The sequence below is a fragment of the Poeciliopsis prolifica genome, unplaced genomic scaffold, assembly GCF_027474105.1.
Source record: "Poeciliopsis prolifica strain line A6 unplaced genomic scaffold, Auburn_PproV2 SCAFFOLD016, whole genome shotgun sequence".
Lineage (NCBI taxonomy): Eukaryota > Metazoa > Chordata > Actinopteri > Cyprinodontiformes > Poeciliidae > Poeciliopsis > Poeciliopsis prolifica.
This window is the reverse complement of record NW_026562391.1, coordinates 10,459,373-10,484,443: the sequence shown is the minus strand read 5'-3', so window position 1 is coordinate 10,484,443 and position 25,071 is coordinate 10,459,373. Positions and strand designations below refer to the sequence as shown.

Below are 25,071 nucleotides of genomic sequence, written 5' to 3'. Positions count from 1 at the left end.
TCATTAAACTTGCCTTGGTGGCAGGTGAAGAAAATAGTTTAAGATTGTGACTATTTTGCAAACAACTGTTACCCGTGTTAGGGCGATAGGCTGCCCTGCTGTGGTAAGGATAGGGTACTGCAGACTGCTGAACCTCAGCCACGGCTCTCCGCTCTTGCTCCCACATCTCCACTTCCGACTCGGTGGTCCGCGAGCCCACGTCCGACACGTCCCCCTCCTCACCCTCGGTGCTGTTCCTGTACGGCCGCCGCTGCCAGTTCTGAATGGCCTGCTTGCGAAGACCCCAGTTTCTCGATCCGCATCCCGGGGAGCGCTCGTAGCCACCCTCGCCCATGCGGCACTGCATCTGATAGTACTGCGCCTCAGGACAGTCTTCCATGGGATGCATTTCGACACTGTCGCTGTCGTAACCTCCAGAACCCTGGGAGACAGACTTTATCCTCCCTGATGCTCTGCAGAGGAAGACAAGGTATTTAAACATAAACATGGTCTTCCTGCTTCAAGCCAAACACATATCTCGCATCTCATTCTCAAAGTTCACTTTAGTCTTACTAAATAACAAAATAAGCTTAACTATTAGCATAATAAAGGTATTAGAAACATAAACGTGAACCTGCACAGAAACGTATAAGAATTAAAACCTCTGAAATCTGCATTAGACCAGATAAATCTTTGCTTTTCACAGAAAAATCTGTCTGAAAATGACAGATTGTGTTTTTAATGGGGGTTAAGTGAAAAACGGTTTCTTGGACCAGCATCATCACCACAAGTTTGCTTGGCGACAAACAGAAATTCACTCCACAACCAAAGGAAGTATTCCTCTAAACTGTGACAAAACTACTAACATTTCCCATAATTCAATATGTGAACACAACACCTAACAACAGCAAGGGTATAGAATGTATTGATCCTTAGCAAATAGCTATTATTAACCCAAGACAGGAGGCTCAGACGAGTGTGTGCTTCTGGCCACAATGTGCGTCTGTGTCTGTTCTGCTGTCAGTGATTCAACGGGAAAGGCCTGACGTCACGACAGGAAATACATTCACTACCAACTGGGACTGACAGTTGGGTTAGTCAGATTACTACGGTACAGCCATGTGTCTGAGGTTGGTGCCAGAGACACAGAATTAGTTCAGTCACACCTCAAATTGGGACATCAACCCTGGGTCTCAGTGCTGCTACTGAGGGAGATGCTAAAACTCCAGTACACTTCCCATGACTCAACAAAATCCATCATGTAGACAACACAAAACAATAAATCTTACCAGTTTATCACATAACAGCATTGGGTAATAGGTCAAAACCTCTGCACCTCTCATAAAGAGAGAGTGTCTTTCTGACAACAGCATTGTCAGAAAGCTCTGTTGTGATGCTGTAAATTTATTGTTCTTGTAGACATTTTCAGTCTCACATCAGATTTGGGGGAAAAAAAACACCCTATTGGCCAAATTTAGCACATTTAAAGGTTCTCACTATGTTCCTGATCTCTTTTTTTAAATAAATAAAGGAAGCATGAATTATCTATTGTTTACATGTGAGATAAACAACGTGTTTTTCTTCTGTTTTTGTCTTTAGCTTTATCTGAAAAAAATAATATTTCAAACTTCAGGTGACAGTTTCTGACCTACCCTGTGCTGGGAGAAGATCGTCTCTCTGATACTTGGTACATTCCCCTTGTGCTCCCAGAGAGGCTGGAATTTCTCTGAAGAAAAATGACAAATAAACAAGTGACCAAAGACTTAATTTTTCTGGAAGACATGGAAATCTTGAAAAAAAAATAAAAAAATAAATAAATAAAATTTTCATTAGTTTTGGAATCCGGAAAACGTCTGAAGGGCAAGTGTATCATTTTTCAGTATGGTGCTGATTCATAACTCACTTAACACTAAGAAGAAAGTGCTGACCAGGATGGAACACCAACATTCGTGTGGTGAAGAATTATTAACGCAGAGATCATTTTGGAAGAAAGAACGAATCAAAAACAACCAAAAAGAAAAAAAAAACACCTAAAAAAATAGGAAAATTGAATATGTGTGAAGGACAGTTTTAGTTTTAGGTGCCACAAAACAAAACCGCTTTACAATAAAAACACTAATAAGATGTAATTTAGAATTACTCAGACTCAGCTGACACTTTCTACTTTCTATTGTCTTTTCAATGACTCTGCCAGCATAAAACTCAAAAGTCCTAATTTCTTTTGAACAAAAAAGATGCAGACGTAGCTTTTTTAGTGTCTGTGAGGTGTTTATAAATGAGGACAGAAAAACCACAGAAAGTGTAAGAAGGCCTTTAAAAAAAAAGTATTTTATCCGGAGTATGTCATCTGTTTATTCAGCTTCAACAGAGAGCTAGACGCTGGTGCTTTGGGCGTCTTTCACTTAGCTTTTTTACATCTAGCCTGGAGACATTAAAACTGGGGAGGGAGCGAACTGACCCAGAGAAAGGTTTAGCAGACAACAGGAATGCTAAACAAGTGACACAGAAGTTGCTCTCTTTTGAAATCAACCTCTGTCTATTATGGTAAAAGCTGAATTTGGAAATAGTGGCAGAAGAGTTAAAGTCAAGATATTCCTTCTCAAAAAAATAAGCATGGATACCAATGATCAAAAGTTTGAAACCCTAATGTACTAATTAAGCTAATTGCTGTAAAAAAAAAAAAAACAAACAAAGCAGTGTTAAATGTCAACTTCCTTATCTGTTTGTCTTTGGATTAAAATGGCAAAACCCTGTTGTTCTCACACATACAGTGTCTAATATAATGAGCACTCACAGCAGGAAGATTAGGAAGAAATATTCTGAAGTTGGTTAGCTATGATAATAAAAAAAAAAAGTTCAAAAGGAACCAAAATCTGTACTAGTGGATAAAAGCCCTACAAAAACAGGAAAATCTACCTAAAATTCTGATGGATGCATATTTAACTTATTTTTTTTGCCTGTTTCATTTAGCCATTAAGTCTATCCAAAAGACATTCATCTGTTTGATTCTCGGGCTGGTGTCTGCTGAAAATGGGTGCCAGATCGGACACACCCTGGACAGGTCACAAGTCCACACACACAACAAAACAAGACAATCAATCTCTTGAGCATATGTGGCAAGGATATGTCTTGAGCAGGCAAATTTAGACTCTCCGATAGAACTAACAGGCATATTTTTGAACTGTTGGAAGAAACTGAACATGCGCAGGTATGCAATGTGTAGATAGAAAGGCCCCAGAACCTTCTTGCCCTGAGAAATCCGAACCTCCATGCAACCCCATCAAGTACAAATGATGAGAAAGTAGAGCTAGCTGAACATTTAGGCAGCATACTAATCATCAACAGTATGAAAAAAGAAAACAAAAAACAGATCAATAATTATTTCAATCCATAAATTATAAAATTTATGGAAAGCAGATCTGAAAGCAGATGACAATTCTATTTGTTCACAGGTCTAAAAAGCTCATTCTCACGCTGTTTTCTTTGAAACAAATTCCTCTCGTCACTCTTTCACATGTCACTCATCCCCAAAGCGCTCACTGTTTGCACGAGACTGTGCATAGACATGAGTGAAGCACAGCCAGGTGTAGGCTTGAGTACTGACATGCCCCAGAGGCTGAGCAAACACAAGCACAATTTCTCCTTTTTCCCCTTCTTCCCACTTCTTGCCAATGGAAATGGTCTGTACAGGAAATAGGCAAACTGGCTGAGACTCTGAGCCCGAGACACACTGATAAAAAACAGAAGAGGAGCAAATCGACAGAACAGGGGCGAAATAATAATGTATTTGTCTATAGCGGTCTGGGTGAAATTTGAGTATGTTTCCGCTTCGAAGAAATTTCAGCAAACGCTGACATTTGATTCAAGCTGCGTTCCCTTTGTTTTCTGTGAGAAAACACTTCAAATCAGCCTGGAATTGAAATCAGAGAGAGCCGGAAACAAGTCCACCCTGAGTGTCAGCCCTCAAATAAGTCTTTGGCTGTGAGACTCGTCTCCTCGGAGATGAGGGCGACCCCCTGCCACCGGATGGAGGGAGGAAGAGAGGCTGCGAGGGTGGGTGGCTGCCTGGGTAACATCTCCAGGCTTCCCATTCACGGCGTTACAAGGTGTCAGACAGTTTGAGCTTTACTCCACACTTGTGCTCCTCATGCTGATGTTTCAGCCAGACAACACTGCACATGCATGCAAACACGAAACTGAGATATCTCAACTTTTAACACAATGCAGCTAAATGCAGGCAATAATGTTGATCCAGAATGGGTAATGTGGCATCTCTGAATGAATATGGTAAAAGAAATAAAACCTTCCAGTCCTGGAAATGTATTTAGCAGGCATTTGCAGGTTAACTGTGCTTTTATTTAGCTGAAAATAGCACCAGGCTCTTCTCTCTTGAATTCAGATCACAGGTTTCTCAATAAGACGTGGGCTTTAGAACTGGGATGGCCTTGGAAAAAGGTTCACCAGTGAACTATAATTGCATTGACTTAACCATATGTTTTGGATCGCGAACTTAGCAAACTGCATATTTACATTTGTTATGGTAGGAGGGAAAAAGCACTTTGCTGGCATGTCTCCAAAACAACAATCTGTAATGTGTAAGACGTCAATGAAAATATATATTAGTTTTAAAGGGATTCATAAGTATTCCACTAGTGACTTTTTGTGAAATTATCTTTTCAGATAACTGAAAATTGCTTGAACAAACTTACAAATGAAAGACTACGAACATTTTTTTTGTGAAAGTACGCGAGAAAAGAGATACATAATGTAAGGGTTAATTTGTACCTTTACGAGGGGATGACTACAAATTTGTCAGTTTCTGTGCATCATGAACAATGGCAAACATTGCACTAAGTGAGGGATTAATAATGCCTCTGTACAGTCACTGATGGTCTTTGAAGTGAAGAATTTTCACACAGAGCCTAAGAGAAAATTCAGTCTCAGGCAGATCTGAAGCACATCTGATTAAAAATCCTGTAAAACCTTGATGGAAAGCAGGAGTTAGTTTCCATGGCAGCACACACATTTGCAGAATATGAGCAAGTCATCTCTTTATCCACAGGTGTTGGATAATAATTTAAAAAGGTGTCATTTTAAGATCGACCTTTTGGATATTGTTTTTTTTTTTCCTTTTCTTTCTGTCTTTTTTTTGCATCGTTGTGTAATAAGACAAAACATAAGGGGAGAGTGGCACAGTTCAAGCCCTGAGCCTGGAGTCAAAAGAGCTGGACGTCAGTCTAAAGCTGCAGAGGCTCCTCTTTGTGCATTACACTCTCTGGTAAAGATAAATTGCAGCAGAGACTCGATGTTCTGACTGATATGGTGCTGAATGATAAGCAGACAAGGATCATGCTTCCTGTTTCTGTAGTCTCCTTGTTGATCAAAAGATCATCTGGGGACTCCTGTTGGAGGAACGTAATCCAAAAACCTCCCTGATCTTTCACTTTAGGTTTAAAAAGCAACTTATGTCTGTGACTCCCCTCTTTAATTCAAATTGGCATTATAAGTAAAAAAATGCATATGTGTGTTTTGAGGCAAAAGTTGGCAGTTCAGCATTCCTGATGAATTTGACTCTAGCTATTTTATTTACCCCTCAAACACATTTAAAACGGAACCAAAACAATCCAACAGTAGTGCATAAATACTGCATTAAGACCACAAACGAAAAATATGTTGAAAGATCCGAACCTGGCGCCCTGTGCCCTTGGAGGCCTGCAGACTGCAGCGTCCCAAGCTGCCGTTCGGTGTGGTGCCACAGCTGCTGATGATCTGCAGCTGTTTCTCAGCACGGTCAGCTCGGTCCAGAAGCTCTTCAATGAACTGCTGCAGGCGCACCTTAGCATTGGCTTCCCGTGCCGCCGTCTCCTGAAGGAACTGGTCGATCTGGGAAACCTCCCTGCACACACGGTGGAAGGAGGCACTTTCATAAGGACAGTCTTTAAACTAGAAGCTGTTTCCCAGTGGGACAGAAGTGTGAGGAGGGCAGAAGCAGCTGTCCTAGTAAATCCCAGATACTCTAAGTGAATACAACTGGAGCAACAACAATTTGTCTTTGTGGCACCGCGTCATTTAAACATTAGGCGACTCTTACATTGTGAAAAGATGATCTTTACTTTTCTATTTTGGTATGTTTTCTTTTAAGATGCTGAAATGTAGACAGATGCATTTCTTTTCTGTGCAGAAGAGCTACTGCAGATAATTCACCTGAGAATGAAAAAGGAGTCACTGAAAATGTCCCAGCCATTAAATGAAAAACTGGGTCAGAAGTGTGTTTGTTTGTGAGCATGACGGTCATTAGTTTGGATCTATGTTTAGCCGAAATCCATCAGTCGATGCATCAAAACATCATACATCCCAGAACCTACTCCTCAGCAGCAGAAACACGCATAATACATTCTTCTGAAATGGGGACATTTAGAGATAAAAATAGTTTGGTGTCTGGCACAGTTAACTTTACTTCTCTCCAGGCACAGATGACAAGAATTGTGTATCTAAAATTAGTCAAGGTAGCTGACAGTCAGCCAGACGTAAAAGCTGCATGACAAAACAATGAATCAGCAAATGAAAAGAAAGTGAACTATTTAAGGAGGATTTTGCTTTTTTTTGTTTTCACTACAAATTGAAACCTCAAAGGGCAATTTGTGAAAATAGAAATGCATTTTATTCAATCTTAAATAAGTACATTTATTTCAGTGGGTCAATTTAAAAACTGAAACTTAAATATTTATTTTAGACAGGGTAGCATTTTTCAAATTATATTTATGGCAATTTTAATAGTTATGGCTTACAACAAATGAAAATAATTTGTTGTAATTTTAGAATATTACATACCACCAATAAAAAACCCCAAAACAAACATCTGTAACACATAAACACCATGTTATGGTTCATACAATGAGGGAGAAAATTGCAACCAAAAAAAGGTCATTGTTAAATTAGCTGTCTATCCATGTGATGCATCCAAGCATACCAAAGGAAACTTAAGAGGAAGAAAAAAAAGGTCAAGTTTGCCAAAATGCCTGTTTCAGAAAAATCAATCTTGAAGTCAGAATTCAGATTGGCCAGTCAAAGAGTCAGTCACACAAACAACCTAAAATCTAACATGGCTGCCTTGCTTGGTGGGACTAATGACAGCAGCAGTTACAACATTTTATTTTATGTTATTTAAAAATTCTAACATAAGAACAGGGACAAATCATTCACTCCATTTATGTAAACCAAAGAAAGCAGCAAAGGAAGAATATGTTTTTGTAGGTAACCAGTAAGTGAAAGCATTTTGTGCTTTGGCATCAGCATATTCATGCAGCTTGTCTTCATCAATTATTCAACTGTATCAGAAATTTGCTTCATATGACGATAACAGGAGCAACCAATGCATTAGACTGTTTTGTCCTCTTACAGAATGAAATGATGAAATGTCTGGCAGATATAATAATTTCATAGCATAAAACGGCTCGTACTGTTGACAATTTAATATTGTTTGACCTTGTTTATTGTATCCAGGAGGGGAGAAAATAGAATATTGTGTTTTTTATTCCTATGCAAAAAAGAAATATGTCAGAAAGCAGAGGGTGAGAGACAGTGCGTTGTGTCTGCTAAGGCAAAGAGAACAATGGCTGGGAAGGAAAAAAGAACGTACTGCAGCATCTGAAACAACAGGTGAAAGTCTGCAGCCATGTGGAAGCAGAAAAAACAGGATGTTTGTCAGTAAAGGGGATGAAATGATGTCTTCCTGTTTTAATGCATGTTCCTATACAAACACAGAGGTTTTATGGTGACGTATGAACAGTTTTATCTCCGCAATATTCAGAGAGATCTCTGAAATACATCTAAACACACATGTTCACATCATCTTATGCCCCTGAAACACTGCCGTATGTCTGCATTATGTTACTTCAGCCTTACATGTAAATCCTAGTAACAAGAACTGGAACGATAAATCCACCCAAAAAGAAAGTTATCCATTCTTTTTCTTTTCCTCACTTTTCAAATTGCTTCACAAAACTTGTAGGACACTCGTATTAGCTTCTCATTGCCAACCACAGACACACAGGGTCCCTCTGATCATAAATCCCTATCTAAATGTAGACCAATATCGACCAATCCATCCATTCACTTCAGTCTGAATTATCCATCAAATACATCATAAGTGCCTTCATCTCGACAGAAAACCGGTCGGTACTGTCAGATTACAGAACATTCCCTAAAGACCGTCATGACTGTTGCGCACTCCAGACACAGGAATATACCTGCAGATAAAAAGGGTCATTAAATGAGGCCTGTTGATCCTGATAGTTTATGCATAATACTCTTCTTTCATTAAATATTATTCTTTTTTTAAATTTTGTTGTTCCTGTGACAATGACAATAAAAACTTGTATCTTATCTTATCTTCCACAAATAATTAATGACTAATATTTTTAACAATGAGAACCTTTCCAAATATTCAAAAAGAAAACAGTGAAGGCATCTGCAAAACAAATTCTTCTGTTTTCAAAACAGAAGAATTAGTTTTTCGGGGACTAATTGGGTCTGGGCAATACTTTCCATAAAGATAAACTACAACATTTTATTCACTGCAGTTCAGTAATTATTTGTTATGGATAACTACTGAATTGCAGTGAATAATGACCCTTGAGCTACATTTGTCATTATCCATCTTTCCAATTCCAAATCCATTCCATGTTTCTGAAGGAGAAAAGAAAATCCCCACATCATAGTGCTGCCACCACCATGTTGAACCATAGTTTATGCATGTTGTTTGAGGATTTGTGAAATTGCAGTTTTTCAACACACATACCCAAAAATTTTAATGTGTTCTTATTTGACAAGAGCACTTTCCTCCACACATTTGTTGTGTGGCCTACATGGTTTGTACAGCCATTTTCTTTCAAGAAAGGCTTCTTTTTTTGACACTTTTCCATAAAAGTCAGATTTTACAACCAGCAGCTGTTCTGTTCACAGATCTCTGCAACTTGTCTGGAGTCACTATAGACCTCTTGGCTGCTTCTTTCTATAAAAAAAAAAAACAGTAAAAAAAACAGTTCACTGCGAGAAGTCTGTTAAGTCAGACAGAGGGTCATATTTTAGTGAATTTTCTAATAGTTGTTACTCTAATAGTTCTAATTGTGTATTTATTGATTTAATTATATCCAATTATAACCAGTGATGGGTTTTGCTTGAACAGATTTTGATAATCTAGCAAATTACAAAGACAGATAAAATGAGCTGATTTTCTAATGTCTGAGGGAAAATTTTAAAAGTTGAAATTAAGATGTTTTCATCCCCGGGAGTTTCATCTTAATTATGTATATACAGTGACTATTTAAAGAGCTGTTTGTGGTGCATAATTGCTCTATGAATTAATCTCTCTACAATGTCGTCTGCATACAAAGTAATAAATGAGCAACTGTGCGTGAGGCATTGTGTCTGCTCATCATCAGTACCTACAAAGGTTTTAAGCTCGGGACAAATGATCAGACAGGCGTCATTTTATTCTCAGTGCTGCTGAAGGCAAAATTCAGTTTGAGAAAGCTACTTTGTGAATGCAAAAGTCACAAAAGTTAGACCTCTGATGTGAAACATTACTCCTGTTTGGAGTTTCTGAGGGTCTTAGCAGCCTCTGATATTTTTGTGATCTTGAAAAACTTTGGGATGAGTCAAAGAAAATGTTTAACTGTGTTATTTAAAGGCAGCCAGCTCATTGGAGTCTGCCGAGTCATTGGACTGGCAGTAAATTTTCTAACTGTGATGCCCTTTTTCCACCTCAGACCTATGATGTACTTTAGAGTCTGAATAAGCTCCCTGTTTCACTGCCAGCTTTTCCTCAGAGACATAGATACATGATATGTGCATGCGTTCGTGTGTGTGTGTGTGTGTGTGTGTGTGTGTGTGTGCTGAAGAAGAGGTTGCTTTGGATAGGATTTTAAGGAAGTAGTTTCACAATTTCGCTCTGATTCAGCCAGAAAACATTTCATCTCTTACATTTCATAAGAGAAATCAAAGAAAAGCAGATCTCATTCAAATACATAAGAAACCTCTATAAATGATTTCCTGTATCTAGAAATTACAATTAAATGTAGCATTTAAAGTGGCATGTGTCTTTGTGAATTTTCTGTCTCACAGGTAGTTTTGAAATGAAAAAATGCTTAAGCACTATTTAGGCAGCCTATTCACGTCTTAGCTAAAGTTTGCACAGGAACAGGCCTGTTGGTAAAGTATTAGCAGGAGGATTTTTTTTACGCTCTTCTGTACATAAACCAAGGTAGCTTTTCAGAGTGCAATGATTTAACAAATTAGAACATCTAGAATTATTAAAAACAAGAATTTGGTGAACAAGTTTGGATTTATTGCAACATTCCTATAATCCACACAGGGTCCACACAAGTAAGCATTTTGAATACATCATTAAATTCCTTTCATCATTGTGATTCAATATTTGTCCATCCGTTTTTCTTTTGAAATGGTGGAATGTTTTTCAATCGGACCTGCTCAAGGTTTCATATGCGTTCCTTCTCCAACACGCCTGGATCAAATGGCTCATCAGCATCTTTCAGCCCAGCAGAGGCTGAGTAATGAACCATTCATTTGATTCAGGTGTTCAATCAGAGATGCTGAGATCCAAATTTCAGCCTTCTCAACTAAACATTCACCACAAACCAAAAGTTTGCCTATAATGTTAACAAATAAACCGGGAATCCCCAAAGCTCAAGCTGATCAATGTGTCGATGTTAATAATGTTTCGTAAGAAACTATGCTTCACACTGTTAAACAGCAACAGCCATCTTTGACTGCTGGCATTTTATAAACCAAACAATTGTTTGTAGTCATCAGATGACACCACTATCTGCTATCTGATACCGATAATTATAGCCTTCTATTAATCATCAATAGGCACTAATGCAATGTGTTCATTTGATTGTCTGTTTGTTATCTACATGCTATTTAACAATGCCATTAGTGAGGGTTGGTAAATAGCCCATGCATTATTTGTAGACACAGACACAGAGTAGTGATGTGTGGAGCTGTTTGTGCAGAATGTTTCAGCAGTTTAACCTGAATTTTTTGTGTGCATGTTATTAGTTTTGAAACTACTTTTGGAATAAAAATGGAACATTTTATGATACCAAAGCACTTCTATATTTCTTTCTTGACTCTTGCAGAAGAGTCAAGAAAGAGATAAAAATGAAAGGAGCCATGTTTTGTCATGTAAAGATGTTTTTTTCGACTTAGTTTTTTTAGAAAGGTAAGACATTTCTTTTGCACGTAGGTTTTATTTCTAAATGCCTCTGTTTCACAACCTGGAAGATCTCTCTCTTATTTTTGAGTGAATTCAAATTTTAATTTATAAATAAAATAGAAAACAGTATTTCATTATTGCTATTATGAAAGCATGTTTTTGGAAACTTCGAATAGACTAACTGACATTTGAGTTGATTGGATGCACAGCTGTGGATGTATTTTAAGGAAACACGTGCTTTCTTGTTTGACACAAGAAAAAACCCAAAACAAATCTGTTTGTCTTGTTGCGTTCTTGGGTAAGACACTTCACACACCCGGTGGCACTGGTGCATGGCAGGCTGGTGTCTGTCAGACAGCCCCAAGGCAGCAGCTGTGGCTATAATATAGTAGCTTATCGCATTGTGTGCATGGTTGGCTGAATGACTTCATATAGTGTAAAGTACTTTGGAGTTCACTGGACTACATTAAGTGGAATATAAATACATTGACCATGTTCAATGAGAAAGTCAAAAGAATTCAGGAAAATTGTGAGCAAGAGTGGAGTCTGCTTCTGTGACCCAGAGATAAAAATGTTTTGGTCAGAAATGTTTAAATTGACCCCAAAACAAAACTGAAAAACGTTGTCTCCTGCTGAAGCTGGAGACGGCGCCATTATCCACTATGAAATGTGTCTTGTACTTACATGAGCAAAAAGGCCACTCAACAAGGCAAGGTGGAAACCACTAATGAATAAATCTCTAACATATTCTTTCTCTTACTATTGTGTCATTTAGAACAGATAAATAATTTTGGTAATTTGATTTTTCTCTGCATTTAAGGCCAATGATCAATGAACAAAGGTGAGAGTTTTACTAATATCAGTGTTTGGACACCAGTCACAACATCTCTGATCTATTAGTCGAGATGAGACATAAATTAAATTTTTTTTGTTTCTTAACAAACATAATGGATCAGATGGAGACTTACTCTCCGGTAAAAACATTTTTTTGCACAGCTTAAAGGTTGCGACTAAAAATAACATCAGTGTCTGGAAACAAACAATAAATCGGTCTGGGATTAATTTCAATAAAAGCTCTGAAAGCATTTCAGCTCTCACTTTCGGTGCCAGACTCCCAGACAGCTCCAAATCACGTTCAACTCGCTTCATAATGCCATGATTTACGTCCAAGTCCATTTACAGAGCAGAAGTGGCTCTAGTTCATGAAGGAGCTTGGCAGCTTTATGGAGAGACTGGCAGGATGCAGCGAGATGAGTTTGCTGCTACCTGCCCAGCTGCTTCTTTCCAACCATCCAAGCAGCACCTGATCGGTCCTGAAGGGCACTGGTTACAAGCGAAGAGGATGGATGTAACACTCATCTGCTAAATTAAAACATCAACAAGGGTAAGATGAGAGAAACAAGGGAAACAGGTCTTTCTTTGGAGGATAACATTGCCTGTACCAAGGCATTGTGGTAAAACAGAAAAAAAAGGCAGGTTGACCATCTGTGGACATCAATGTACAATTCTTGCCACAGATTTCTAATTCCTTTTAAGTCTGGATATTTGACTAGGCCGTTTTAAAACACCACTATATCTCAATCTGAACCACTGCATTGGAATTTCAGCTGTATGTTTAGGGTCATTGTCATCCTGAAAGTTCATGTCTTTTGCAGTTTCTATCAAGTTTTCTTAATTCCATCTTACTTAAATCCACTGGGAACTTAAGTCTCCACTAACTCTCTTAAGCACATCACTCACTCACCTGTGTCAAATGAAACAGTCCAGCAAAAGTTATAGAGTTTTAAGAGTCAGATATATTATGTTTACTTATTTCTGAAGAAAAAAGGTCTGAATCAGGCTTTGCTTGGGTTTTGTCAAAGCCACTGTTTGGCCTATAATCTTACGGAAAGAGGAAGAAAAAAAAAACTGAAAAACTTAGGAGATTGCAGGCTGCTGTGCAACAGACGGACTCATGGAGTTGTCAAGGCACCATTATATGCTGTCACTGTGTGGCTTGAAAAGAAATGAGCAAAGGTTTCGGTTGAAAACTGGTACGTAATGTAGATCTTTGTGTACTGACTTTGATTCTGATCTCTGCCTGCTGTCTCTTAGGCTTTCTCCAACTTCATCTGCTCTCGGTCACATGTACCGTGTTTATTTTAAGCCTAAAACAGTAGCCTGTGGTGAGGACTTTCTGTAGCAAGATGTGGTCAAAAGGCTGCTCCTGAAATCACTGGAAACTAAAGAATGCTTGTGCACATGCAGGCTCATACCGCATCATCTTTCAGTTTGTTGTTTGTTTTAGTTTGGCATTTAATAATCTTCTGATTTGCTCAGTTAGGTGTTGTCACACTTTGTGATTATTGGTCACATAGATTTGTTTTTTTGTTTTTTTTATCCTGCTGTTGAAAGCAGGGTTAGAGTCCTAGTCTCTGTTTGTACTTCTAAAGTTAAAATGTATTACATCTGTTATTATTATGTTCTATAAAGTTTATGATACATTAAGATTAAGCCTGATTATTGAACAATTATTTTGTGCTAGTTCTGTTTCTGCCTTTGCAGATTTTCATAATGTTATACGTCTAGTTTGTCTCCCGTTAACAATGAAAAAAAAAAAAAAACAAGAACACAACTGTATGTAAATTAATGTACTGAGAGAGAGAAGCCTGGTTGGCTTTTTTTTTTAAATCAGATTTGTCCTGATTAACGTTCTGTTTTAATATGAGCTTTTTCCACAATAATCAATTGTGCCATTTCACGCTAATGTGGCCTGTGCTGAACCAAGAGGAAAAGCTTTTATAGTGTTGATGGTAAATTACAAGCTCCTGGTTATGAACAACTCCACTTGTTTGTGCACTAATTTGTAAAGCAGCAGTCTGCTTTGGTCTTCATTTGAAATGAGCAGGTAGCAGCTGTGGCTGTAAATCAGGAGCTCACCCACACAACAGGTAACTCCCATTAGTATTAGTGCTCATTTGCAATAAGGTTGCATTTTGTCCGACAATTCTTAAAAATTTTCCTATTTACTGAATCCATCCATCCATCCATTTTCTGTACACCCTTGTCCCTATTGGGGTCTGCAGGGGTGCTGGTGCCAGTTTCCAGTGAACATTCTGGGCGAGAGGCAGGGTTCACCCTGGACAGGTCGCCAGTCTGTCGCAGCCTATTTAATGCAACCCATGTAAAATTTTGAGAAAAAAAAAATACTCCTGTACAAAATAAGAAATTTGAAAACTGAAATTCCTCTCACTGCTGTTTGTGGTTTAACTCCGCCTCCTTGTTCACCAGATCCTGCTTGAGGTTGGCCAGCATTTCCACGGAGACGTCCACCTGCCGAGAGAGCTCAGAGGCCTTGTCCTCCAGGTCCTGCTTCTCCTGGCTCAGCCGCTCGCTCTCCTTCTTGGCCCTCTCCAGCTCAGAGCTCTTCCTCTCCAGCTCCGCCTGGAGACGGCCTACACGGGCCGCTATTTTCTGCTCCACCTACAGAACAAGAAGGCTGACAGTTTCAGCTGCTTCATGTCCTTTTGAAATTTGCATAATGAAAAAACAAAAACCTCAGCATGATATGCAAACAAACTAACGCAAAGCAAGAATTAAGGACTTCTGCCAGGAAGCATCTCACAAATATGGAATTGATTAACATTTTGGAGGTGTAATCAATTTAATGTAGTCATGCAATTTGCTGTTGAAAGAAGACCATACATAGTTTTATTTCCTCAAGCAATTTTGTGGAAGATTGTGTCCTGATCCAATGAGATCCAAGCTTAACTGTATTGGACTACAGTCATGTTTAAGACATGGTGGTGGCTGCATCATGCTATATGGATGTTTTATTCAGCAAAGGAAGAAATGGTGGTTGGAGTTGATTTAAAAAACTGGACAGAGCTTAACAGAGGACAATCCAGAGAGAAAACATTCTAATGGCTGCAAAACACTTGAGACTGGGGCAGAAGTTCACCTACTGAAGAGGCCACCAGAATATTTTTTTAGATCAAAGTACGGTCATGTGTTAGAATGGCCCAGTCACACTCCAGATGTAAATCCAAATAAGAATCTGTGGCAACCATCCAAACTGACAGCGGTTGAAATATTTTGGAAAGAATGGGCAAAGATTTCAATCTCTAGATGTGCAAAGGTGAGAAAGTAAACACCAAAAGAGCAGCTATAATCACAGCACATGTTCTGCAAAACAGGGATGTGAAATATACAACTTTCTAGACTTCCATTTGTAAAGTATTTTAAAAACCATTTTCTTTTCAACTTACAATTCTGTATCAAGATCCATTAAAAAATGTTACTTTTTGGTTAATGACAAATTACAGAAATATTGAAGCTGAAGGCTTCTTTCTTATGCAAAAAAAAAACTTAACACAATCAAAAGTAATAAATAAATAGGCGTACACTAATGTGTGCTCACATCGAAAATCTACTTTCCCATACGCTAAGAAATATGCATTTCTGGTGGTTGGGTAAACTCTTCAAATTTCCTGCATATTCACTTTGTTTATGAGAGTTTCTGATTAAAGCTGTAGAGACGCTATGCCTCTAACATGTAACGTATTAGCTGTTCTCAGATTGTTACCTTTAGAAGGACTGGATCACATTCAGATTGTGGCTCTAATGAGCTCCTTAGTTTCCTGTCTGCTGCTGAGCTCAAGGTTCTTTAAAAGCAGAAGAGTGTCAGGAGAAGTGTTGTTGACGGTTTCATGTCCAGCCTAAGGAGGGAGGGGATAAGTATTTCCCTTGATTGCTTCTGCACTTTGCAATTATCTTCTCCAGAAATCAGGCTTGCACTTTGAGCAAGTGCATGGCCACCAGAGTCAGCCTGTTAATACACCTCCTGCTGATAAAGTTTATTCTGATAACAGCGGCAATCCCACTTACCTCCTCCGACAACTTCTCCAGCCTCTCGTCCAGCTCCAGCCGCTCAAACGCCCGCGCCTTCAGCCTCGCCAGGCCCTCCTCATAAGCCGCCTCTACGGCACTAGCAGCCACATTCGCAGCCACAGCCACAGCAGTGCTGGGGTTTCCATGACTGCCCGGATCCGTGGATGTCATCGCTTTCTTCATAAAGATCTCCCCCAGGGGGAACTCCACATTAGGAATGTACCTGGCCTCGGAGTTGGAGTTAGCTGGGGTCAAGCTGAGGTCGTCGGCACAGGGAAGCTCCCGGCAGGGAAAGTGGCGCTCCTTCAGAGCCGAAGGCCGGAGCGCTTCGAAGGGGTCTTTGTTGTTGGCGGGCGTGAGGAGAGCTCCCTCGGCCACTAGGGGCAGGAGAGCGGCGGCGTCACACACACTGTTGGACTTGGAGAGGACATAAAGGGTCTCGTATGTGTGGTTGTACTCCAGGTGGGCTCGAAGGGACGAAAGGCTTCGGAAGCGCTTGTGCTCCCCGCAGCGAGGACAGCGGTATGGCAGGTCCAGAGAGGCCATTCCGTGCAGTAACTGCTGGAGGGGAGGGAGGCGCTCATGAGGCACGATGGCAGCGCCAGTATGAGGGCACAGAGGTCAGACCCCTCATGGTGAGAACAGGGCAGGCTGGGTTAGTCAGCATGAGGAGGAAAAGGTCCCACCGTAAAATGGAAGGTCAGTCACATGACTGCGCAGGGAGGGAACATTCAGTCTCTGTACGTTAGAGGTCCTGAGTACCTGAATGGAGGCAAAAAAAAAAACAAAAAACACACAAGTCACAGTTAGGGTTCAGGTATGAGGCATTCACTGGCTGAAAGAGATTGGGTTTTTGAGTTTCCAACCAACAAATCAAGTGGGAAATTGTCAATTTAGTCTTAATCTTATAAAATATATTGCTTGGTGCATTTTAAGTTAAAATACTATCTTGCAACTAATATCCTTTGATTGGTGTTGATGTCTTGTCACTTAATATTATGTTGTTATTGTTAAAAAAAATCATTTCTATTTTTGTAAGTAAACAAAGAGAATTTACTTTTCTTTTTACCAGTGCTATCTCTTATGCTGCTACTGTTTCACTGTTTAAACTCAGTTTTAGGTATTTGAATGCTATTATTCACAACACAAACTCAAGAAATATGCTTGCAAACAATAACAAAAGAGAAAATAAATGACAATTCTTAAAACAACTGCAACATCCAGAGGTCATTTAGTCACAGTTTTATATCATTTCATGTCATTGTTGTCGATAACAGTCCAGACATTTAATAGAGCAGAACATTAGAGGTTTAGTTCGAGTTAAACATCACGCTCCTGAACTTTGTCCTGCTATGTAGAGGAAAACTCTAAGAGTTCCAGAAAATGAAAATGGCTCCATTAAGGAGAGTGCTCATTGGTGCCAACATATTTTTTCTGGGTTGAGTCTCTGAGGTCAAACAAGATAATATTAAGACCAAAAACCTAAACGTGTAAATTATCTGACTTGCAACCATCTGCTCTTCTCTCAGTCGCAAACTCTATGCTGTATTTAAATTCCCATATTGAAAAATGAAAACAGGCACAAATAACACGACCAACTCTCTAAAGTATACCGTCTTGTTCTCAAATAACACACACTTCTTCATTCACAAAACTGCACTTGACATTTTTTTCCTCTTTCTCATTTTTTCTACTTTAAGTTAGGATTATTTGAAAACCTGTCAGAACATTAAATCTATCTGGTAATGTTTGTTTTTCTTTGTTGTAACAATGTTTCTTGACACTAAATATCGGAAAGGCCTGTTTATTTTCCTGCACATGGCGCCACATTTGCCAGGAAAATGCATTTCTGGGTCAAGCAGCAGAGCTGAGGTTTGGGGTTACACCCATGAAAAAAAAAAAAAATCCTCTTTGCCAAACAGCTTCTGGTCGAGGCAGTGTGATAGTCCAGCCCAAGACATAAGCAACCTAAGCTGCTGCAAAGAGCCAACCAAACATCAATCTTTGTTATTTTAATATAAAATGAGAGAGCTGTCAAATTTATTTGACTGTTTCAGCATATATACATGCAGATTTTAAAATTAAAAAGTCAAATTTAAAGAAGTTTGCAAACATTCTTTCTGAAAGTGCTCACTGGTTATAAAGTGGGGCTCCGTGACATCATAGTATCAACCTCAATAAAGTTGAAAGGGTTTTTTTTCTACAGGTTAAAACAAAGCAAAGCGTAGCGATAGCAGCCTTACTTAGTAGTGATGAAGAAAATGCTGGCTAATCCATATATCTTAGAGCTGTCACATTACAAAGATTGTCTTTAAAATAAACTAAAGAACACAAAAATATTCTCATCTCGAACTACCCCCAGTTTCCAGTACATGAACCGTTTCGTTTAAAAATATTTGACCTCATATCCGTCTGTGAACTGCTGCCCAAATGGTGCAGCATGCACTGTTTTTATTTTAAGATTGGCGACTTTACATCTGGATAGAAATTACAATCTAAGACTGAAGCCTGAAGCAGTGGAGATCTGTCTGAACTCTTCTACATCCTACAGCAGCTGTGAATGAGGAAAACAGTCGCCATTAGACGTTTAATGGCAAGTCACAGATGCAGACCATTCATAGACTGGAAATCCCCCGAAATCACAGAGACTGCTATTAGACGTCTGGTAAGGTTGAATTGGGGAGAGAGCTGGCAAGCTGTGCCCGCTTATTAAACAGGCAGAACGTCACAAACCTATTCACCAAACTGATGTCAGCAGGCAAAGCCATTACAGAGTTGGATTGTTCACTGTATTCCTTTCTTTTAAGACAAATGATGCAGAAGAGGCTTTTGCATTTTCCCTCACTGTTCCAATTATTCTTGCACAGATACATGAAACACAACGAAGTTTTACTATCGTAAAACTGATGTAAAACTAGGAAATGTTTAACCCTCTATGGCAGACTCCAAATGAGTTTAACTCAATTGGAGTCAAACTGTTGTATACTGGCTTTAAAACAAACTGAAATATTTTCTCTCCTTTAACTAAAGTAAAGGGAATAAAACTGATCCATGCTCATTTTCTGCACTGATCACAGGCCGATTTGCAACTGCGTCAAAGTGACAGTTGTACTGCAGCACTAATCTGAGGTGCCAACAAGCACTAAGTGAAACAAACAATCTCCTCAAAGCAGCCACCTGGTGGTAAGGCAAGACTTCCCTCTGTGTGCCTCAGTATGCAGAATTAGGAAGCGCCGTATGTGTATTTTGTTCAGCTATGTTTGTCTAATATTTGGACAAAACACTAATGCCAAACAATAGTCCCAACTTATAAGACTCCCCATTAACAATGTCCACAGGCTATTTTCCTTTAAGGGGGTTTTCTGTCGATATTTATTGAAAAGTTATTGTTCGAAGCTTCCTGCAGAGATGTGATCTCGTCTTCCTCTGTCATATCTTCACGTTTGAAAGCTGTCTAATGGTCAAACCGAACAAAGAAATGTAGCAAGAAATAGAGAGACTTGCAGGGGAGAACCTGTTCCCTGCAGCAAGGTCACAAGTGACACAGATAATATTAAAGGTTCAGTAAATGTCTCTTTATCAGCGAGTGCATACATGAGGGCTGTGACCTGGAAAACTATCGACACCCAATCCATTTATCACACCCAGGAAATGTTTCAGGACATAAAAGAAGGGATCAAGACTGGACAGCACAAACAGATGGAAGAAAACTACAGTCTTGAAAAAGCAGAAGTAAACCTTTGTCAGTTCTAGGATTTTACATCAGGCCATGATAAAAAAAAAAAGGCTGCATGGTAGTGGGGTTGGTAACATTGTTCCTTCCAGGATTCTCATCCTGATCAAGGCTTGCTTCAAATGTCCAAATATATGTGTTTAAGACTGGTAACTTTGATACATGCTCTTTAATATAAGGATGTGTCTGTATGCGTGTATGTGTGTTCGTTCAATGTGTCTATTAACCTATGATGGACTGGAAACTAGTTCATCACAGGGCATTAGCTTGATGGCTCATGACCGCTGAAGATAGCCACCAAGACCTCCCTCATCTAGCAAGGTTCTTCTTTTTACCACCTTAAAAGAATCGCTGAATATTCCACTGTGTTCTTATTTGTTAAAGAAAGATGGATCTAAAATGGCTAGAGCTGTATAGAGCAAAGTACTCTCATGATATTATAACTTCTAAAGACCTTCTAAAGGAAGAACTTGAAGTTCTTGTTTGTTTACTTGGACCAAATGCAAATTATTTCTCCCGAATTGTTGACCTTCCTAAAGAATAAAAACTTCCCCCATGAACAAACCTCGCTGCATTTGCTTTCACTAAACACTAATCAGAAATTTTCATATTCAAACATGGAGCAGTTGAAAAATCTCCATGTCTTACAGGAGTGCCTTTTTTCTCGATCTCTAGTGGTACAAGTCAATGCAAAGATCATAAAATGAAGAAGAGAGAAAACATCCAGAAGATTCCAAATAGCTTGTTAGCGCTCCATGTTGTCACTGTCATTGATTTGTCCCAACAGTACTTTCATACATCTCATCTGTGTCCAGTACATTTGCAGTGTTTCTTTACTGTTGAGTCTGACAGGTTCTTTCTTCTTTACAATTATCTGTATTGTGAAGCCCATATTATTCATCTCCCTCCATCTACCTTTTTTCTAAAGGCCTAAAGCTTTGGTTTCTAATAAACTAGTAAAAGAAAACAATGCCTCTCTGTTTCACACAGTCTCTGTTCAGTATTCTTTCTCTCTCTCCTTCTCTCTCTGCAGCTCCATCATGCAGTCCGGTTAAGATTTATTTCTGCAAGCCAGCGGTCTCTGACACAGATTTGTTTTGTTTGGGGTGTGAGAAGGACAGTGACTCAAGGTGCATCACAGCTCGCATGCCAGGCCTTCACCCAGACATGCTGCAGCTCTCAACTGGCACATTGCAGTGCAACATCGGAGGCGGCCGGCGTTTATGAGAGGTGCGACGCGACCATTGTCCCACAAATTGAGCCATTTTCTCAACTGGCATCTCTAGTTTCAAAATGAATCCCTTCACAGCCCAAAAATTTATTTTTATAGTTGATTCCAAGTAAACATAACAATTGGTAAAGATGATACAAGAGCTGTTTTCTTCTAGATGTTCTCACAATAAACTTCATCCAATAAAAGCTGAAAAGTATCCCCCAGAGCAGTATTACAATGTCCGTATTATTAAGGTCAGTTAATAATGTGTGCCTAAATGTAATCTGAATTATTTGCACATTTCCTCCAACTGACACTCACTGAACAGTGAATTTCCCCTGACATATCCTGTTGTTTTCTTTTATGGGCGATATTAACTTGCACCACAGAAAAAAACAAAAATGCCAATTCTGTGAGGTTGATAGAAAAAAATCATAAACATCTGTCAAATTAGCATAGCTGAATTCATCGTCTTTGGGCTGCTGAAAATTTCTGTCTCGTGTCATTAATTGACTCTCACATGTTACATTGTCATTGAATTTAGCCTGTTTGTTCATTAGCTAGTCATTTAGTGTTAGCTCTTAACACTGATTTATTGACTAAAGTTGACATCTGTATCATTTTATCAACTTAATGCTTTTAAATCTTGACATGACAGTAATTCTTGTCTTTGGACCGAAAAGACTAAAAAAATATACTGCTTAGTCAATCACTTAATCCAGATGGTACAAATAAGCCATTGGTAATAAAGTAAAGAACCTCAATGTTATTTTTGGTTTTGCCATTCAAGTCCCATCTGAAACAGGTTTCTAGAACATCCTTTTGCCTCCATAATATTGCCAAAGTGACAAGTATTTTCTTCAGGAGTAACAGCAAAAAACTAGTCGATGCATTTTTTGGATGCTGTGATATTGTAATTCTTTACTCTCAGGAAGTGCACAAAATGCAGTTGGACGCCTGTAGCTGATCCGAAATGCTGCAGCAAGAGTTCTGCTGACAATAAAAAAAAGGCAGATCATATTGCTCCTATTTTAGCTTCCTTTCATTTGCTCATTGTTAAATCCAGAATGCAATTCCAGACTCTTCCTCTTACATATAATAACCACGCTCCATCACACATCAAAGATCCGATTATTCCACATGTTCCCAACAGAAGCACTTCACTCTCAGACTGCAGGCTTACCGGTGGTTCCTGAAATCTCTCAAAAGTCATTTAGGAGGCACATATTTTAGTTATCAGGCTTCTCTACTGTGGTACCAGCTCCAAACTTTTCATTTGAGGCAGACAGCATGTCTACTTTAAAGACCAGGCTTAAAACTTTCCTCTTAGAGCAGCTGAGCTTGTCCTGAGCTGCCTGTGTACACTGCAAAAACACAAAATCTGACTAAGTTTGTTTGGTCTCATTTCCAGTGCAAATATCTTAGTAAACTTGAAATAAGACAAAACTATTGTAGAAGCAACGTTTTAGCAAGATACAGGGAATTGTTTTAAGTGTTTTAAGTTAATAATTAAATAAATAATTTACCCCTTTCAGATATTTGTAAAGAATTTTGAAAATCAGGTATTATTTTCCTTCTGTTTTACAAATGTGGATTACTTGCTTTGGTCTATTTTATAGAAAAGATCAAAGATCTTTATGCACATGCTTGACTTTGAACTAAAGCATTGGCAGTTTTTGCCTGAATGGTACCTTGGGCAAGGTACTGCATGCTTCTGCTGCCACACAACTAATCAAAACATTAGAAAAACAAATTTGTAAATAAATGAACGTAATCGGATGCCACCACTGAACTGAAGCGTGACTTGTAGGTTTGCTTGCGTTTTCTGCTGGAATACTGCAACTTTTGTTGAAGGAGATTTAGACGGAGAGCTTTAAAGCCCACTGTTAGTCATATGATGGTTCCCAAAACTCCAGCAGCTTCTTCATTGTAGCCTAAGAGCCAATAGCTTTCTGGGACAGTGTGAAGAGTCCCAAGGGAGTGTTATTGTTTGAATGTTAAGTCGTTTTTTATTCTTATTTGTATCCATGTCGATGATCTTGGCTTTACAGTGGCAGCAAAATGACCTGAAAACACTGTGTACAAAGTGCACTGTAAAACTGGCATGTGAAACTTGCACAAATTGTACAGAGGATGCTCATTATCCTAAATACAGTCACGTCCCGCCGTGCAGACCGGCCACGGTTCCCTCTGAACGCATCATCGGCAGCTTAAAAGGGCTCCCAGTAAACACCGCCGCTTCCAGCGGTAACAAAAACCATCGATCCTCATATCTGCACTGCACACAGATCAATCACAAGCGGCGGATCATGTGGGTGTGGACGAGTGGCATCACCAAACTGAAAAGCCGCCGTCATGTCAGAACGCACAAGCAGGCCGGGAGGCAGGTTCATTCACACCCGCGCTGAACGCGGCCGGCTGCGAGAAGGCGGAGGGGGGGGGAAAAAGAAGGGCGACAACCTGGCCGTGTAGCCGAGTCTCTTCCCCCCCGGTCCTGGCAGCGGCTCCGGGATTCATCGCTGGACAGGACCGCGCAAATCAGACCGCTGGGCAGGCGCACCGGCGGCGCCAATGCAGCGAGGCTTCCAGAATCTGCAGCGGTGTGAGCGATGAAGGGAGGACGCGAGGGTTTGTTTTTTTTTTTTTTAAGAAGAAGAAGAAGAAAAAAGAAAGAAACGTGCATCTCACTCACCTCACAATCTTCTCCCCATTTTTTTTTTCTTCTCCAATCAACGAGCCGCTGGAGCCGCCAGTGACGTCACGAAGCCCCTCTCTGCAGCAGAGAGCGTTGAGGCCTGCAGAGGAGGACCAGACCCGAGGTAAGGCAGGCCGATATGACACTTAATCTGACGCCACGCTCCATTCACGCAGCAAACTACAGCACATCGCGTTGCCCGATGTAAAAAGTTTCTTGCTGCTTTTGTTAATTTGACACACCCGAAAATGAGATGATTCATGTTCATTGCTCAGAACCTAATTCTGAACTAAGTTTACTGTCTACATGCAATTATCTTTTTTTTATTATTCGGAATTATTATTCATTCCAAAAATGGACATATCTTTGGTTGTGAAGTTGATCCCAAGCACAAACAGGAGAATGGCAGTCATTTTTTTTTTCTTGTTCTGATTAATCGACAAAAGGAACTTAAAAGGGAGACAGAGGCAAGAAAGCACCAGGAGAACTCTGGACAAGTTCAGATTGAATCATAGTGCCAGGCAAGCTAACATGAGGACAGGCGATTAGGTGAGGCAGCAGATGGACATAAGAAGGATCTGACAAAGAGGTAAACAATGTGATGGTATTTTAGTCGTGTTAAACTTTTGTGAAGTAGAATGGCTTAGCGCAGATCTCTAATGTGGAACCAGTTTTGCCTTTATCAAAAGGCGGACACCTTTTAATAAAGCTCAGAACCTTGTCTATTTCCTAGACAAAGCAAATGAAGGAGTTATTGCCTGGTCTAATAACTCCTTTTATATTATCAGACCAGGGCTCTCCAATATGACCTTAAGATCTATTCTCCAGCAAATTTTAGGTGCAGTCCTGCTCTAACACACCAGAATCAAACGAATTGATCCTTTTTCACCCTTGATGGCCTGCTAAAAAAGCTAATTTAATCATTTGATTTGGCTCACCTACTGCCTGCATCAGACTCCTTGGCAGAAATTACCAAAACAGATGCAGTTTAGGTGTTCAGCACTCAAGCCTTCAGTTTGTATGGACGCCAAGTCAACCTCCCACAGAAAAAATGGTTTCGTTAATTTGGTCAAATGTTGGCCACTTTGCTCTTTCTTAGAATTTTGTTGTAAATATCTCAAGTTTCTGCTGGTATGAGTTGATATGTGTAATTCATATGACACATATCAATATCTTTAGAATATCTTGAGGTAAAAACTACAAAACACAGGTATGAGACAACTTTATGTCCTTTGTTTCCTAAAGACTGATACTAGAGATATCTGAAATGTTAACCGTGAGTGTACTAAGAAATGTATAATAAATCAGATTGCCCTAGACACAAGAGGGAGGAGAGACAGAGT

At 39.5% G+C, this 25,071-nt stretch overlaps 1 protein-coding gene across 4 annotated transcripts in view; it reads right to left on the bottom strand.

The window, feature by feature from the left end:
* Positions 1 to 23,916, bottom strand: part of fbxo41 (F-box protein 41) — a 33,411-nt gene extending 9,495 nt beyond the window's left edge. Inside the window, exons 1-7 of one of the 4 annotated variants that reach the window (XM_055040976.1) lie at positions 23,726 to 23,737; positions 23,494 to 23,625; positions 16,085 to 16,849; positions 14,451 to 14,680; positions 5,668 to 5,875; positions 1,632 to 1,705; positions 73 to 452 (exon numbers count right to left, since the gene is read on the bottom strand). In XM_055040976.1, coding sequence (XP_054896951.1) covers positions 73 to 452; positions 1,632 to 1,705; positions 5,668 to 5,875; positions 14,451 to 14,680; positions 16,085 to 16,633 — 1,441 coding nt within the window. In that variant the 5' untranslated portion in view covers positions 16,634 to 16,849; positions 23,494 to 23,625; positions 23,726 to 23,737. Of the gene's footprint in view, positions 1 to 72; positions 453 to 1,631; positions 1,706 to 5,667; positions 5,876 to 14,450; positions 14,681 to 16,084; positions 16,850 to 23,493; positions 23,655 to 23,725 lie in introns of those variants that run through there. The other 3 variants (XM_055040974.1, XM_055040977.1, XM_055040975.1) reach the window with 3 other exon arrangements.
* Positions 23,917 to 25,071: the final 1,155 nt, after the last annotated feature.